Source organism: Archocentrus centrarchus, chromosome 10 (assembly GCF_007364275.1).
Source record: "Archocentrus centrarchus isolate MPI-CPG fArcCen1 chromosome 10, fArcCen1, whole genome shotgun sequence".
In the NCBI taxonomy this organism is placed as follows: Eukaryota; Metazoa; Chordata; class Actinopteri; order Cichliformes; family Cichlidae; genus Archocentrus; species Archocentrus centrarchus.
Window position 1 is genome coordinate 15,748,187 of NC_044355.1, and position 13,029 is coordinate 15,761,215.

General features: G+C 48.3%; 1 protein-coding gene across 2 annotated transcripts in view; it reads left to right on the forward strand.

The window, feature by feature from the left end:
* Positions 1-429: 429 nt before the first annotated feature.
* The window catches only part of trpc7b (transient receptor potential cation channel, subfamily C, member 7b), a 72,057-nt gene continuing 59,457 nt past the window's right edge, over positions 430-13,029 (forward strand). For both annotated transcript variants that reach the window (XM_030739293.1, XM_030739295.1), the window contains exons 1-2: positions 430-972; positions 5,211-5,973. In XM_030739293.1, coding sequence (XP_030595153.1) covers positions 485-972; positions 5,211-5,973 — 1,251 coding nt within the window. In that variant the 5' untranslated portion in view covers positions 430-484. The remainder of the gene's footprint in view (positions 973-5,210; positions 5,974-13,029) is intronic.

Here is a 13,029-nt window from a genome sequence, read left to right on the forward strand (position 1 = left end):
AAGCAATAACAAGATTATGCCAGTGCCAGTAATTGGTCAAAAACAGGTGGGCATGCTAATTAACCCCTTCACATCCTAAACAAGCTCCATCTGCTCAGTCTCTCCTCTCCTAAAATTACAAAGAATTTTCAATGCACATATATTAAATCACAATTATAGCTCATTTGTATTTTCTTAGGTAGGAAATACAATCCTGAAATGTAATGGTTTGTCTTGGCCAGTGTTATGTGTGAGTTAGGCTACTTTGTGGTGTTGTTGCCACTTCTTCTTTTCCTTCCATTTTGTAAAGGGTTGGCTTTCCCCTGCGCGCGCACTCACTGCCTTCTAATTAGCGCGCGCACTCCCAGGCAAAGGTGGAGGCTTGGCTCGTCGCCACGGCGCTGCTCAGAAGAAACTTGTGCAGTGGCAACTTTGACAAACAATGTTAAATGTCTGTCACATAGCTAAAATATTTTAAAGTATATGGTATACAGAAACTCTCCCAATGTGTGACGAGGGAGAGGAAAGCGACAGCGGCGAGAGGGGGCACCTCTCCGAGTCTCCCTCTTCGCCCCTCTCTCTCAGACTTCCCCGAGGATCTCCCTCCTCTTCGCGGCCCCTGGACCTGTTCTCATCCGCCTCTCCGCTGCTTGGGGACACAGACCCACCTTACCTCGCCTCTCCGGAGTGTCTTCACCCGTCTCCAGAGTACCAGGAAGTCGGGGATTCCACACACTTCACACCGCCAAAGTTCCACCACCGCACCGGGGACACCGGCTCTCCGCTTCTTTCGTTGCCGGGTGTGCATGTAGACGCGGTCTACGACCAGTATGATGACCCGTTTCCCAAGTGTAGGGTACGAGGAGCGGCGACCGCTGAGCGCTTTCAGCACCGCGGACAGAGACTGCACCGGGCTCCGGAGCTGTCGGACTACGGGAACCACTACTCTGTTGAGCACATAGACACCGAGTTCAACTCTGAAACCAGGCAAACGTGAGTCGCCCTCATATAATTAACCCACAATTATAATTTTTTTATCCAGTGAACATTGTCTTGGCCTTGTGCAGAGCTCGTGGGCTCCTTTATAAACTATTACAACAAACCTTAATCCACCTGGAATGTCAACAAGTAGAGGTCAGTTTTGAAAAGCGTGGATGCAGGCAAGATTTTGACTAAGCAAGCTGAACCTAGCTTGTGGGTCACAGATTTACACTCAGCTACTTTTGTGGATTACATAAACAGCAGATTAACAGACTTTAAAGCAATGTTTTAAGTGAGGTTATTAGTGTCATATTTGTGCTTACTTTGCTTTTAACATAACATCCTGAGATGCGTTGTTATCTGAAATGTCAGTTCACAGTAACTGGAATTTCAAAAGCTTGCTCTTTTTTTCCACCTTCCACCTTCACCTGTATTCAGCTGTTCCTGTGAAGTTATGTATGTATAGAATGCATATGTGAGGAAGTCAAGACTGATGAATTCATGCATCCTTCCAGTAACTTTTTGGGTTGAGAGATCATTAAATGAGAAACATGGACAAAACCATGTGACACAGAGCTGGAGCAGGGTACAGAGACTGTTTTGCACAGTACAGTGTACAGAATTATATGTAGTCATCTCCTGTATAATTTCTTTCAATTACATATGTATTTAATTGCTTCACAAAAGCAAATGCTCACCATTTGGTAGATGCAGCCCACTACATTCATTTAGAAAATATCCAGAGAGAAAAAAGTGGGACATACATGGCAATACTTAATGGATATTCATGTTGCCCTGCCAGCTTAGCTATGACTATCAGATATTGAGAATGGCAGGCCTGAGAGTTGGGACTTTGATCTTCCCTGGTCTGTCGCTTTGATACACCAGTGTTCAGCTTAACAGGCCTTACATGGAAGAAGCTCTCACTGATGGCTGACTAGGCTAAATGTTGGACACCTGTGTGCTTGGGTTTTGTGTGAAAGAGCTGGTTAGAGAGGGTGAACATGTCTGTTTCTCATTATCATTAAATTATGTTGAGCAACTTGACTTTGATCTTTAAAAAAAATGGCAGTTTACTGTTTGAAGTGTGTGTGTGTGTGTGTGTGTGTGTGTGTGCGCGCGCGCGATAAAAGCAGATGGAGTGAACTTTTCTCAAATATCCTGCTTGTGTGTGTGTGTGTGTGTGTGTGCAGTGATAAAACACTAACTCATTAGTCATTTCTGTAAAATTTGATTTCAAACCTGATTAATCTTCTTTTCTTTCCTTCCTTTTCCCTGGTTCACCGGTAAATGACCTAACCTAATTGATTGCTTGCACAGATTATAAATGACTTGGTCCCTCAACCTTAGAAGGGTTCAAGTGTGACAAAGAGGACACGCAAAATTGGGCGAAAATTGATTATGCAGTTCCTTTGACTGAAAAACTCTTAGTGACAGTTATCTTATTGTTCTTTCACTCTGTGCTAAAGGGTCATTGTACATTTCCAACACATTTATTGCTGCTCTTAGAGTAAAAGGTATAAAACTCTTTACATTTGACACCTGTAAGTGATTTTGCATTTTAAATGTTACTCTCTAACATTTACATTACTACCAATCCAAGCAGGCATTTGATTTAATTATTTTTTGTAGCTAGCCATTCACTTTGAACTTGGCCTCTGGGCAAAGATCCCAACTAATTATGCTCACAGAATCTAGATTTTTAGCCAACTATAAAAATATCTGTGCACCTAAATCACCCAAACTATGATTCACCTTTTACAACCCTGTAAGCTGAACTCAAGCAAATTGAGTGTCTGAGCTATTAAAGAACTGTAGTTTGAGAAGATTTTTGAACAAGCACCACTGTTGTGTTAGAGACACTTGTAGCAATGGTGCAATTCCGCTTTTTTTCTCTTTTTTCTGTCAACTTTGTTGTTACACTACTATTCACAAAATAACCTGTTTCTCCCCACTCAGTCCTAACTTCATGATTTTGAAGCAACATCCCCTTTACACAAATTCAAAATGTATACTTAGGATGAAAATGTGGCTGGTAGATTTAATGAAGTAGTTTGAAAGGACATTGATATACTGTGAAACTCGAAGACTTTTTAGAATCATTTTAGCCAAAATTCTCAAACATCTATGCTATGACCAAGAAGACAACTGTAGTTGGATGTTGTTTGTTTTTAAAGGCAGTTTTTCATTCCCTCATCTTTTCTTAAATGGTGCAAGTTTTGTAGTCTTTATTTAAGATGAACACTATATGACATACAGTATAAGTAGTCACACATACAAGATATATAAGCAGAAATACATGTGCATGTTCTTTACTAATTTTTCTTCGTGCTCTGTACCTACCACCTAGACACAGTTTCTCTCTGCCTGTTTATCTCAATTGTCTGCCGCCTCTTGTCTGTGTGACTGCTGTTCCACATTGAAATGATGAAGGTAAATTTTATTTCAGATCCGAATTACAAACAGTCAAAGATGGATGGAGAGGGAGCTAGAGAGGGATGGAAAATGGTGATTCATTACCTGACTATAAGGTTATCTAAATGGGCTGGCAGCCAGGCTCTTCCTTCATTTATGAGAAATCCTCCCAATGTTTACAAATATGTCTGTAAGAATATTCTTTTGTATGCGCTTGTGTAGAGGTCAGAAGATATTAGGCACAACTTACAGCATACAGTAAAGCATTAAATCAACAGCACAAACCTACAGAAAAATATGCTTTTCTGTTGGAATTAGCACATGGTTTGCATATATTCTATAGATAATGTAGGTTTTGTTCACATTCTGGTGCCCTAATCTGTAATTGTGCATATGTCTGTGAGTGAGAGAGAGGGACGGATTTTACTCTCTCCTATTGATGGCAAGCCAAGGGCATACACAAATGATTGTGTAAGTCAAAAATCAAAAACTAAAGATCTTTCATACCCTTTAATCACATATGACCAGCTCCTTCTCGCTATCTTTCTCTCACCCACATACACACTCACATATACACACAAGATTTGTCTTGGTGAGCTCTCTTCATCTTCTCAGTTCCACATCCGTTGACACCCCCAGGGAATATTTCTACCTTGAACAAGTTTCCATTTTCACCATTTCTTTCAATGTCCTGCATTCTTGTGTGTTTGTGTGCACGCACACACACACACACACACACACACACACACACACACACACACACACACACACACACACACATGCGCGCACACACACACAGTTACAAATAACTCAAATTCAAAATAACCCTGCCTGGTATTTTTATTACTTCTTTTTCATTTTGTTGGCAGGTCTAAATGGGAAACTGGACCATTACAAACTGGTCATTTGTAAGGTCCCTGTATCATTTACAACCATTTAACACATAATAGCAGCATTATATTGAAAATCTTTTGACAGTCTTTTATCTGGAACATACCAACCAATTATGTTTTTTAAAAAAGAATCTCTATCTCTGCTATCTTTCTCTCTGGGGAGGTTCAAGGCTTTTTAATTATCTGGGTTTTACCGACTGTCCAATCATACAGCAGCCACAGATACTATGGTGGATTTAATTGCAGTAGGTGGAGTACAATAGTGCTGATTTGGACAATTTATAACAAAGTAGTTGGAGCACAATAGTCCTGATGAAAACTGTTTTGCTCTAACAAATGTGATTACCAGCAGTTCTATGCAATATACTGGCCCTGTATTACTGGGGATGGTTGGACAAAGACATTACAGAGAGCAGGAGGTGCATTTTTATGTCTGTATCCATGCAAGTGACAACTGATAAACTCATATTCACCAGTGGTCAAAGGGTCACTTTGAATGACCATTGTCACATAGTGCAAGTTTGTCATGTAGAAGCCAGTTAAGCTGACAGCTTCATCTCTGCCTCTTCAATCAGAGCTGCTGACCTGCCCAGCAGAGAGTTTTGACCCATTTTAGTGGTTTATTGATCTATCTGGGGGCAGATAAATCACAGGCATCTTGGTGGTGCTTTCTGTACAGTCACTGGAAAAGTTTGTGTTAAGCACAGCTGTTTGTGTTGGACATGGTGTGATATACCATAGGCAGTGTGTTGTTATTTGTTTTTCTGCATGCCGCCAACATTTACTTTGTTCCTGTCTACTTTTCTGTCACATATTCTTCATCACTTTGTTGCTTCATTCTCTGACTCTTAAATGCCTTTGTCTTCTTCCTCCATTGCCATCTCATTAATTATTGTTCTTTTCCATGATTTTAGTGTGTCTTACTGTCTTTACTGCCTCCAGGGTGGAAGCCATGCATCGCCGGCATACGACGCTGAGGGAGAAGGGGCGTCGCCAGGCAGTGCGGGGCCCAGCATATATGTTCAATGAGCGGGGCTCGCCCCTCACTGCAGAGGAGGAGCGTTTTCTGGATGCTGCTGAATATGGAAACATTCCTGTGGTCCGCAAGATGCTGGAAGAGTCCAAAACCCTTAACTTTAATTGTGTGGACTACATGGGCCAGAATGCTTTGCAGCTCGCAGTGGGTAACGAGCACCTAGAAGTGACAGAGTTGCTGCTAAAGAAGGATGGTTTGGCTAGGATTGGTGATGGCCTCCTTTTGGCCATCTCAAAAGGTTATGTTAGAATTGTTGAAGCCATTCTTGCGCATCCTGCTTTTGGCGGAGGTCTGCGGCTGGCTTTAAGCACGCTGGAGCAGGAGATGCGTGATGATGACTTTTACGCCTATGATGAAGACGGAACACGTTTTTCGCATGACATCACCCCCATTGTCCTGGCTGCTCACTGCCAGGAGTACGAGATTGTCCACATCCTTTTGACAAAGGGGGCCCGCATTGAAAGGCCTCATGACTATTTCTGTAAATGTTCAGAGTGTGTGGAGAAACAGAAGAAAGACTCCTTCAGCCACTCACGCTCCAGGATGAATGCATATAAGGCCCTGGCCAGTGCAGCTTACCTGTCACTCAGCAGTGAAGACCCTGTGCTCACTGCCCTCGAGCTCAGCAACGAACTGGCGAGACTGGCCAATATTGAGACAGAATTTAAGGTGAGGTGGTCTCTCAGCTTTTTTTTACCTCTTTTTTATATTTTACTGGTATAAAAATAAAGATTTGTTTTGTAAAGATACACATGTCATACTGCAAATGTGCATTAGTGTCATTAAGTTCAGTCCTCAGCAGGGTTATAATAGTTTTGGATTTTACATTATCGTTTAGTTTTAATTCGTTTTTACTTTTTTTTTTCTTTAATTCAGTTAGTTTTCAGAGCAGTTTTGCTCATTTTTATTAGTTTTTATTTTTGGTTTATTGCTTAGTTTTAGTTTACTTTCGTTAGTTTCAGTATTAGTTTTAGTTTTTCATACTTTGTCAGGTGCAAGATTCAAGGCACAAGAGTAACTCTTGTGTAATAAAAACTCAACAAAAGATCCTGTTTAAAGAAATATATTCAACAACCAACTGTTCACAGACAGAAGCACTACGTGCTAAATGTGTGTAATATTAAGGACACACATGAACATCAACAGGGAGAAACAAAGAAAAACATGAACTCCCAAACTCAATAAATTCTACAATAAACTACAATAAAGTTCAGCGTCAGTGCAGCAGATTAACAGCAGCTTCTGTTTTGGAGCTAGCTTGGTTCAATGCTCGATATGTGGCCGACCTCATATCGCACTCCTGCTTGTAGCTGGGTGTGTGTGTTCATTACCTTACGGTCGTGTGCTGGTGTTGTCATGTCCTGGGCCGTTGGCCCAGCGTTTTGTGTTAGTTTATTTCCTAGTGTTGTGATATGTCTGCGTCTCTGTCCTGAGTCTGTGCCTGTTCCCCGTGTTTAGTCAGTATGTTTCTTGGTTTGTCACTTCCTGTTTATTTTGACAGTCTGGTTTTCCTGTGCTTTGTGTTCAGCTTTGCTTCCCCTGTGTAATTAGTTTCATTTGCCTCACCTGTTGTTCCCTGCTGTTTCCTCTTGCCCTGATTACCCAGTGTGTACTTAAGCCCTCAGTTTTGTTTTGTTCTCTGTTGCGTCGTTGATGTTGTGTGCCCGTGTGTTCCTGTGCTCCCTGTGGTTCCCCTTCGTCTCCCTTCTGAACGGTTTTTGTATTGTTTTTTCCCGTTGAAATAAATCCCTTTTAAGTTACGCTGACTTCCGGAGTCCTTTGTGTCAGCCATTCCTCGCCTGTTTCCTCCCCGGCCATGACAGAACGACGCAACCATTACAAAACCCCCTCCGGCTCCAATTTTTTCGACGGCACTCGTCTAGCGCTGGGGGGCCCGGCGTCTTTGAACAGTCCCCGTCATCGTCACTCACCTGCCTCCCCTTTCGCTGATCCCTCCCTTCCTCGGCAGCCGCGGAGGAGAGGGAGTTCCCGGCAGCAACGGCGGAAGGCACCCCGAGACCCGAGCGGTATAACGCCGCGGACCGCTTCACCACTTCACACCCAATCCTCCGTTTCCGTGAGTAACACTGGCTTCAACGCTACTATGCCTGCGGACAATTATTCCCGTCACCCCCCTGCCTTTCCCCTCCCTGAGGTGGCAAAGCAGACCATTATCCGTTGGGTGGATTCACTGGTTATGGACCTTCTGGCTGACCCATGTGAGCAGGAACAGCAACAGCTCACGGCCCAGCTGCAAGGGCTAGTCGATGATTACCCTTGGTTATTTGGCTCTCTGCATGGGTTAGTGCAGGATTTCTTAACCTCCACCCTTCACCTACAGCAGTCCCCAGTGTCAGCTCATTCTCAGTCCCCAGTGTCAGCGCATTCTCAGTGCCCAGTGTCAGCGCATTCTCAGTGCCCGGTGTCAGCTGTGGCTCAGTCTCAGTCTCCCCAGTCAGCTGTGCCTCAGGCTGCTTCCACGCGGCCAGTTTTGACGTACTCAGGCCCCTCTAGCCTTCAGTCGGTTTCCCTAATGTCTGTTCACCCTAGCACTCTGTCAGTTCCTCCAGTGTCAGTTCCTCCAGTGTCAGTTCCTCCAGTGTCAGTTCCTCCAGTGTCAGCTCCTCCAGTGTCAGCTCCTCCAGTGTCAGCTCCTCCAGTGTCAGCTCCTCCAGTGTCAGCTCCTCCAGTGTCAGCTCCTCCTCAGTCGCAGTGTTCCCAGTCAGCTGTAGCTCCAGCTCCTCCTCAGTCGCAGTGTTCCCAGTCAGCTGTAGCTCCAGCTCCTCCTCAGTCGCAGTGTTCCCAGTCAGCTCTAGCTCCAGTCGCTCTCCCTCGCCTTCAGTCAGCTCCAGTAACTCTCCCTCGGTTCCCCGTGTCAGCTGTTTTAGTGCCCTCTCAGTCAGCTCCCTTTCAGGCCCCAGTGTCAGCTAGCTCTCACCTCTCTGTTTCCACGCAGCCAGATCTCCCTAGCCCTCAGGCTGCTCCCACGCAGCCAGCAGCGCTGTCTCGCACTCAGTCTGCTCCAGCCCCTGTGGCTCTCCCTCGCACTCAGTCTGCTCCAGCCCCTGTGGCTCTCCCTCGCACTCAGTCTGCTCCAGCCCCTGTAGCTCTCCCTCGCACTCAGTCTGCTCCAGCCCCTGTCGCTCTCCCTCGCACTCAGTCTGCTCCAGCCCCTGTCGCTCTCCCTAGCACTCAGTCTGCTCCAGCCCCTGTCGCTCCCCCTAGCACTCAGTCAGCCCCAGCCCCTGTCGCTCCCTGTCCACTCCACTCTCAGTCAGTTCCAGTAGCTCTTCCTCGGTCCCCAGTGTCAGCTAGTTCCTGGCCTGCTTCCACGCAGCCAGTCGTCTCCCGGCCTGCTTCCACGCAGCCAGTCGTCTCCCGGCCTGCTTCCACGCAGCCAGTCGTCTCCCGGCCTGCTTCCACGCAGCCAGTCGTCTCCCGGCCTGCTTCCACGCAGCCAGTCGTCTCCCGGCCTGCTTCCACGCAGCCAGTCGTCTCCCGGCCTGCTTCCACGCAGCCAGTCGTCTCCCGGCCTGCTTCCACGCAGCCAGTCGTCTCCCGGCCTGCTTCCACGCAGCCAGTCGTCTCCCGGCCTGCTTCCACGCAGCCAGTCGTCTCCCGGCCTGCTTCCACGCAGCCAGTCGTCTCCCGGCCTGCTTCCACGCAGCCAGTCGTCTCCCGGCCTGCTTCCACGCAGCCAGTCGTCTCCCGGCCTGCTTCCACGCAGCCAGTCGTCTCCCGGCCTGCTTCCACGCAGCCAGTCGTCTCCCGGCCTGCTTCCACGCAGCCAGTCGTCTCCCGGCCTGCTTCCACGCACTCAGCTTCCCCAGGGTCAGCTCCCACGCACTCAGCTTCCCCAGGGTCAGCTCCCACGCACTCAGCTTCCCCAGGGTCAGCTCCCACGCACTCAGCTTCCCCAGGGTCAGCTCCCACGCACTCAGCTTCCCCAGGGTCAGCTCCCACGCACTCAGCTTCCCCAGGGTCAGCTCCCACGCACTCAGCTTCCCCAGGGTCAGCTCCCACGCACTCAGCTTCCCCAGGGTCAGCTCCCACGCACTCAGCTTCCCCAGGGTCAGCTCCCACGCACTCAGCTTCCCCAGGGTCAGCTCCCACGCACTCAGCTTCCCCAGGGTCAGCTCCCACGCACTCAGCTTCTTTGTCTCAGCCCCGGTCTCTCCCGTCGACTGCTGTTGAGTCTCTGGTCTCTGAGTCCGAGTCCCAGTTAACTCCCATGTCGCCATCATCCTCACCGTTAGACTCACCCGCACTATGCCTTGCAAAGCAGCCCCAGCCTGCGCATCCAGTGTTCGAGCATCCGGAGAGTCCTGCTCAGTCCGAGCCGCCAGGGGGTCCCGCTCAGTCCGAGCCGATGGGGGTCTCCGCTCAGTCCGAGCCGATGGGGGTCTCCGCGCAGTCCGAGCGCTCCGCGCCAGGGGGTCCCGCTCAGTCCGAGCGCTCCGCGCCAGCGGGTCCCGCTCGGTCCGAGCCGATGGGGGTCTCCGCTCAGTCCGAGCCGATGGGGGTCTCCGCTCAGTCCGAGCGCTCCGCGCCAGAGGGTCCCGCTCAGTCCGAGCGCTCCGCGCCAGAGGGTCCCGCTCGGTCCGAGCCGATGGGGGTCTCCGCTCAGTCCGAGCGCTCCGCGCCAGGGGGTCCCGCTCAGTCCGAGCGCTCCGCGCCAGGGGGTCCCGCTCAGTCCGAGCCGATGGGGGTCTCCGCTCAGTCCGAGCCAGGGGGTCCCGCTCAGTCCGAGCGCCCCGCGCCAGAGGGCCCCGCTCAGTCCGAGCCGGTGGGGGTCTCTGCTCAGTCCGAGCGCTCCACGTCGCCCGAGGGTTCCCCACCAGAGCCCGGGGTCGCCCGTCTCCACCGCCGCATGCCCCGCGGTCGGCCTCCAGTGTCTGCTCCCCGTCGCCGCCGCCGCATGCCCCGCGGTCGGCCTCCAGTGACCCCTCCTCGTCGCCGCCGCCGCTGGGAGCGCGGTCGGCCTCCAGTGACTCCTCCTCGTCGTCGCCGCCGCCGCTGGGAGCGCGGTCGGCCTCCAGTGACTCCTCCTCGTCGTCGCCGCCGCCGCTGGGAGCGCGGTCGGCCTCCAGTGATTCCTTCTCGTCCTCGTCGCCGCCGCCGCTGGGAGCGCGGTCGGCCTCCAGTGATTCCTTCTCGTCCTCGCCGCCGCCGCCGCTGGGAGCGCGGTCGGCCTCCCTCGTTGGGACTTTGCTTTGTGGCCCCTTGGCCTCTGCGGCCTCCTGAACTGTGTGTTTTTTGTTTTGGATTTCCCACTGACTCCCCTGAACTGTGGACTGTTTTTTCCCCTGCTGTTTTTGTTTTGTCATAGCTCCTGGACTGTTCCTTGTTTCGACCCCCTGTTTTGGACTGTCTCCGGCCTTGTGCCGTCGCCTTTTGTTCTGGTCCTGTGTTTTTGTTTTCTTCCTGTACGGGTTTGATTTGTTTTGTTCACGCCCTGTGATTTCTGTTTTGCTCCCTGTCTTTGTTTTTGTTTCGGGCCCTCCCTCCTGGTCCCCCGCCTCCCGCCCTTGTCTGGTTTTGTTTTCTGGTTTTGGCCGTCGGGGGCCGGCCTTTGAGGGGGGGGTACTGTCATGTCCTGGGCCGTTGGCCCAGCGTTTTGTGTTAGTTTATTTCCTAGTGTTGTGATATGTCTGCGTCTCTGTCCTGAGTCTGTGCCTGTTCCCCGTGTTTAGTCAGTATGTTTCTTGGTTTGTCACTTCCTGTTTATTTTGACAGTCTGGTTTTCCTGTGCTTTGTGTTCAGCTTTGCTTCCCCTGTGTAATTAGTTTCATTTGCCTCACCTGTTGTTCCCTGCTGTTTCCTCTTGCCCTGATTACCCAGTGTGTACTTAAGCCCTCAGTTTTGTTTTGTTCTCTGTTGCGTCGTTGATGTTGTGTGCCCGTGTGTTCCTGTGCTCCCTGTGGTTCCCCTTCGTCTCCCTTCTGAACGGTTTTTGTATTGTTTTTTCCCGTTGAAATAAATCCCTTTTAAGTTACGCTGACTTCCGGAGTCCTTTGTGTCAGCCATTCCTCGCCTGTTTCCTCCCCGGCCATGACAGGTGTTTTATATGTGCCGGCTGGTCCTCGCTCTTTGTGCTCAGTTTTTTTGGCTGCAAACATATTTGTCCCTGTTTTTTCACTTTCTTCATTCCCTCACGTCCCTTCCGACAGTTTTAGCAGCTCCCTCCAGGAATTTGCGGACATTTGTGAGTAGGGTTGCCATCCGAAAATACGGAAATTACTGAATCGTCCCTTATTTGGTAGTTAGGAACGATTCTGTATTTTAAGGGAGGGGTAGCAACACTATTAAACAAAGCGAACAGGCAAAACGTAACCCAGAGCATTGTTTCATTCATAAGAGCCACGCACTGTTCGCTTTGTTTAATAAGGTTGCCACCCCTCCCGTAAAATACGGAATTCACAACAAGATGCGCTTCTATCTGTTTTATCGGACTCAGCATTACTTCGCGGACTGGCGGGGTGAGCACGCGCACCCACACAGCTGCCCGACGGCACTCCCAGCTTAAACTCGGAGAGCGGAAAATGATCAGTCCACGAGGCTTTTAAATAAAATGACAAACAAGAAAAGGAAGGTCATTTTATCTATAATTGAGTTAGTTTTAGTTAGTTTTTTAAACTCAATACAGTTTTAGTTAGTGATCGTTTTTTCCTTTTAATTTTAGTTTTTATTTATTTCAGTTAACGACAATGCTTTTTCAATTTCCGTTTTTGTTATTTCGTTCGTTTTCGTTAACTATAATAACCCTGGTCCTCAGCTATGAACCTTACTCTACCCACTGCTCAGTTTTGAAAAGTGCTCAATAGTGTGCAAGGGGGAGACAAAAAAGGACCGAGGATGAGGATCAGATTGTGTGAGGTAGGAACTGTTCAGTGATCCTCAGGTCAGAGAAAAATGTAGAGTGACACAGACTCACAAAGCACCTCAAATGGCTCTTTTGAGATGAGAGATTGTTCCCCTCCAGAATCCAGAAGCTGACATTAGTGTGATGGAGAACCATGGTGATTCCATGCCATATCAGCCTGAGCAGTTGGCACCAGCCCCACTAATGTTTCTCACACTCCCTCTGTCTTTCTATTGGTACCAAGGGACTGTCCTGCCATCTGCACCTGTCAAGCCATAAAAGCGACCAAAGTGAAACAATGGAGTCGAGTGTTTCTCCTACAACCACAGAAGTAAAAGTCTGAATCACTGCACCAAAACTGAAAAATGGTGGTGATGTAATGGTGTAAACTTAAATTACTTAGGGATGGGGGCAGAAGAGAGTGGCCATCCACTGGTCCCAAACTTGGATTTGCAAGCTTCAGTGTAATTTAAACATTAGGTGGTGATTTCAGCTATTCTGAATCCATTAAATGCCATTTTTTAAAATTTACTAGAAATGTCAATATTAACATAATCAGTAATGTGTTTTAGGCATCAATTATTTCCCAGTTCAGGCATATTTAAGCATGCACTGCCTCTTTAATCACCTCAAATATGCCCTCCATGAGTGGGTTCAGTAGCATTTTATCAATGTTTTATTTTAGTTGCAAGGGGAAACTCCTTGTTGAGTGCAGCTGCATGAATGCAGACAGTAAAAACAACACATTTAAAATTATTTTCAGGAATCTTATCCTGAGCCTGGCATTCTTATCCTCTTAGGTATTTTTATTGCTCCATTTTTTTTAAAGGTATGTAGAATAGGAATATGCTGGTCTAAGAAAA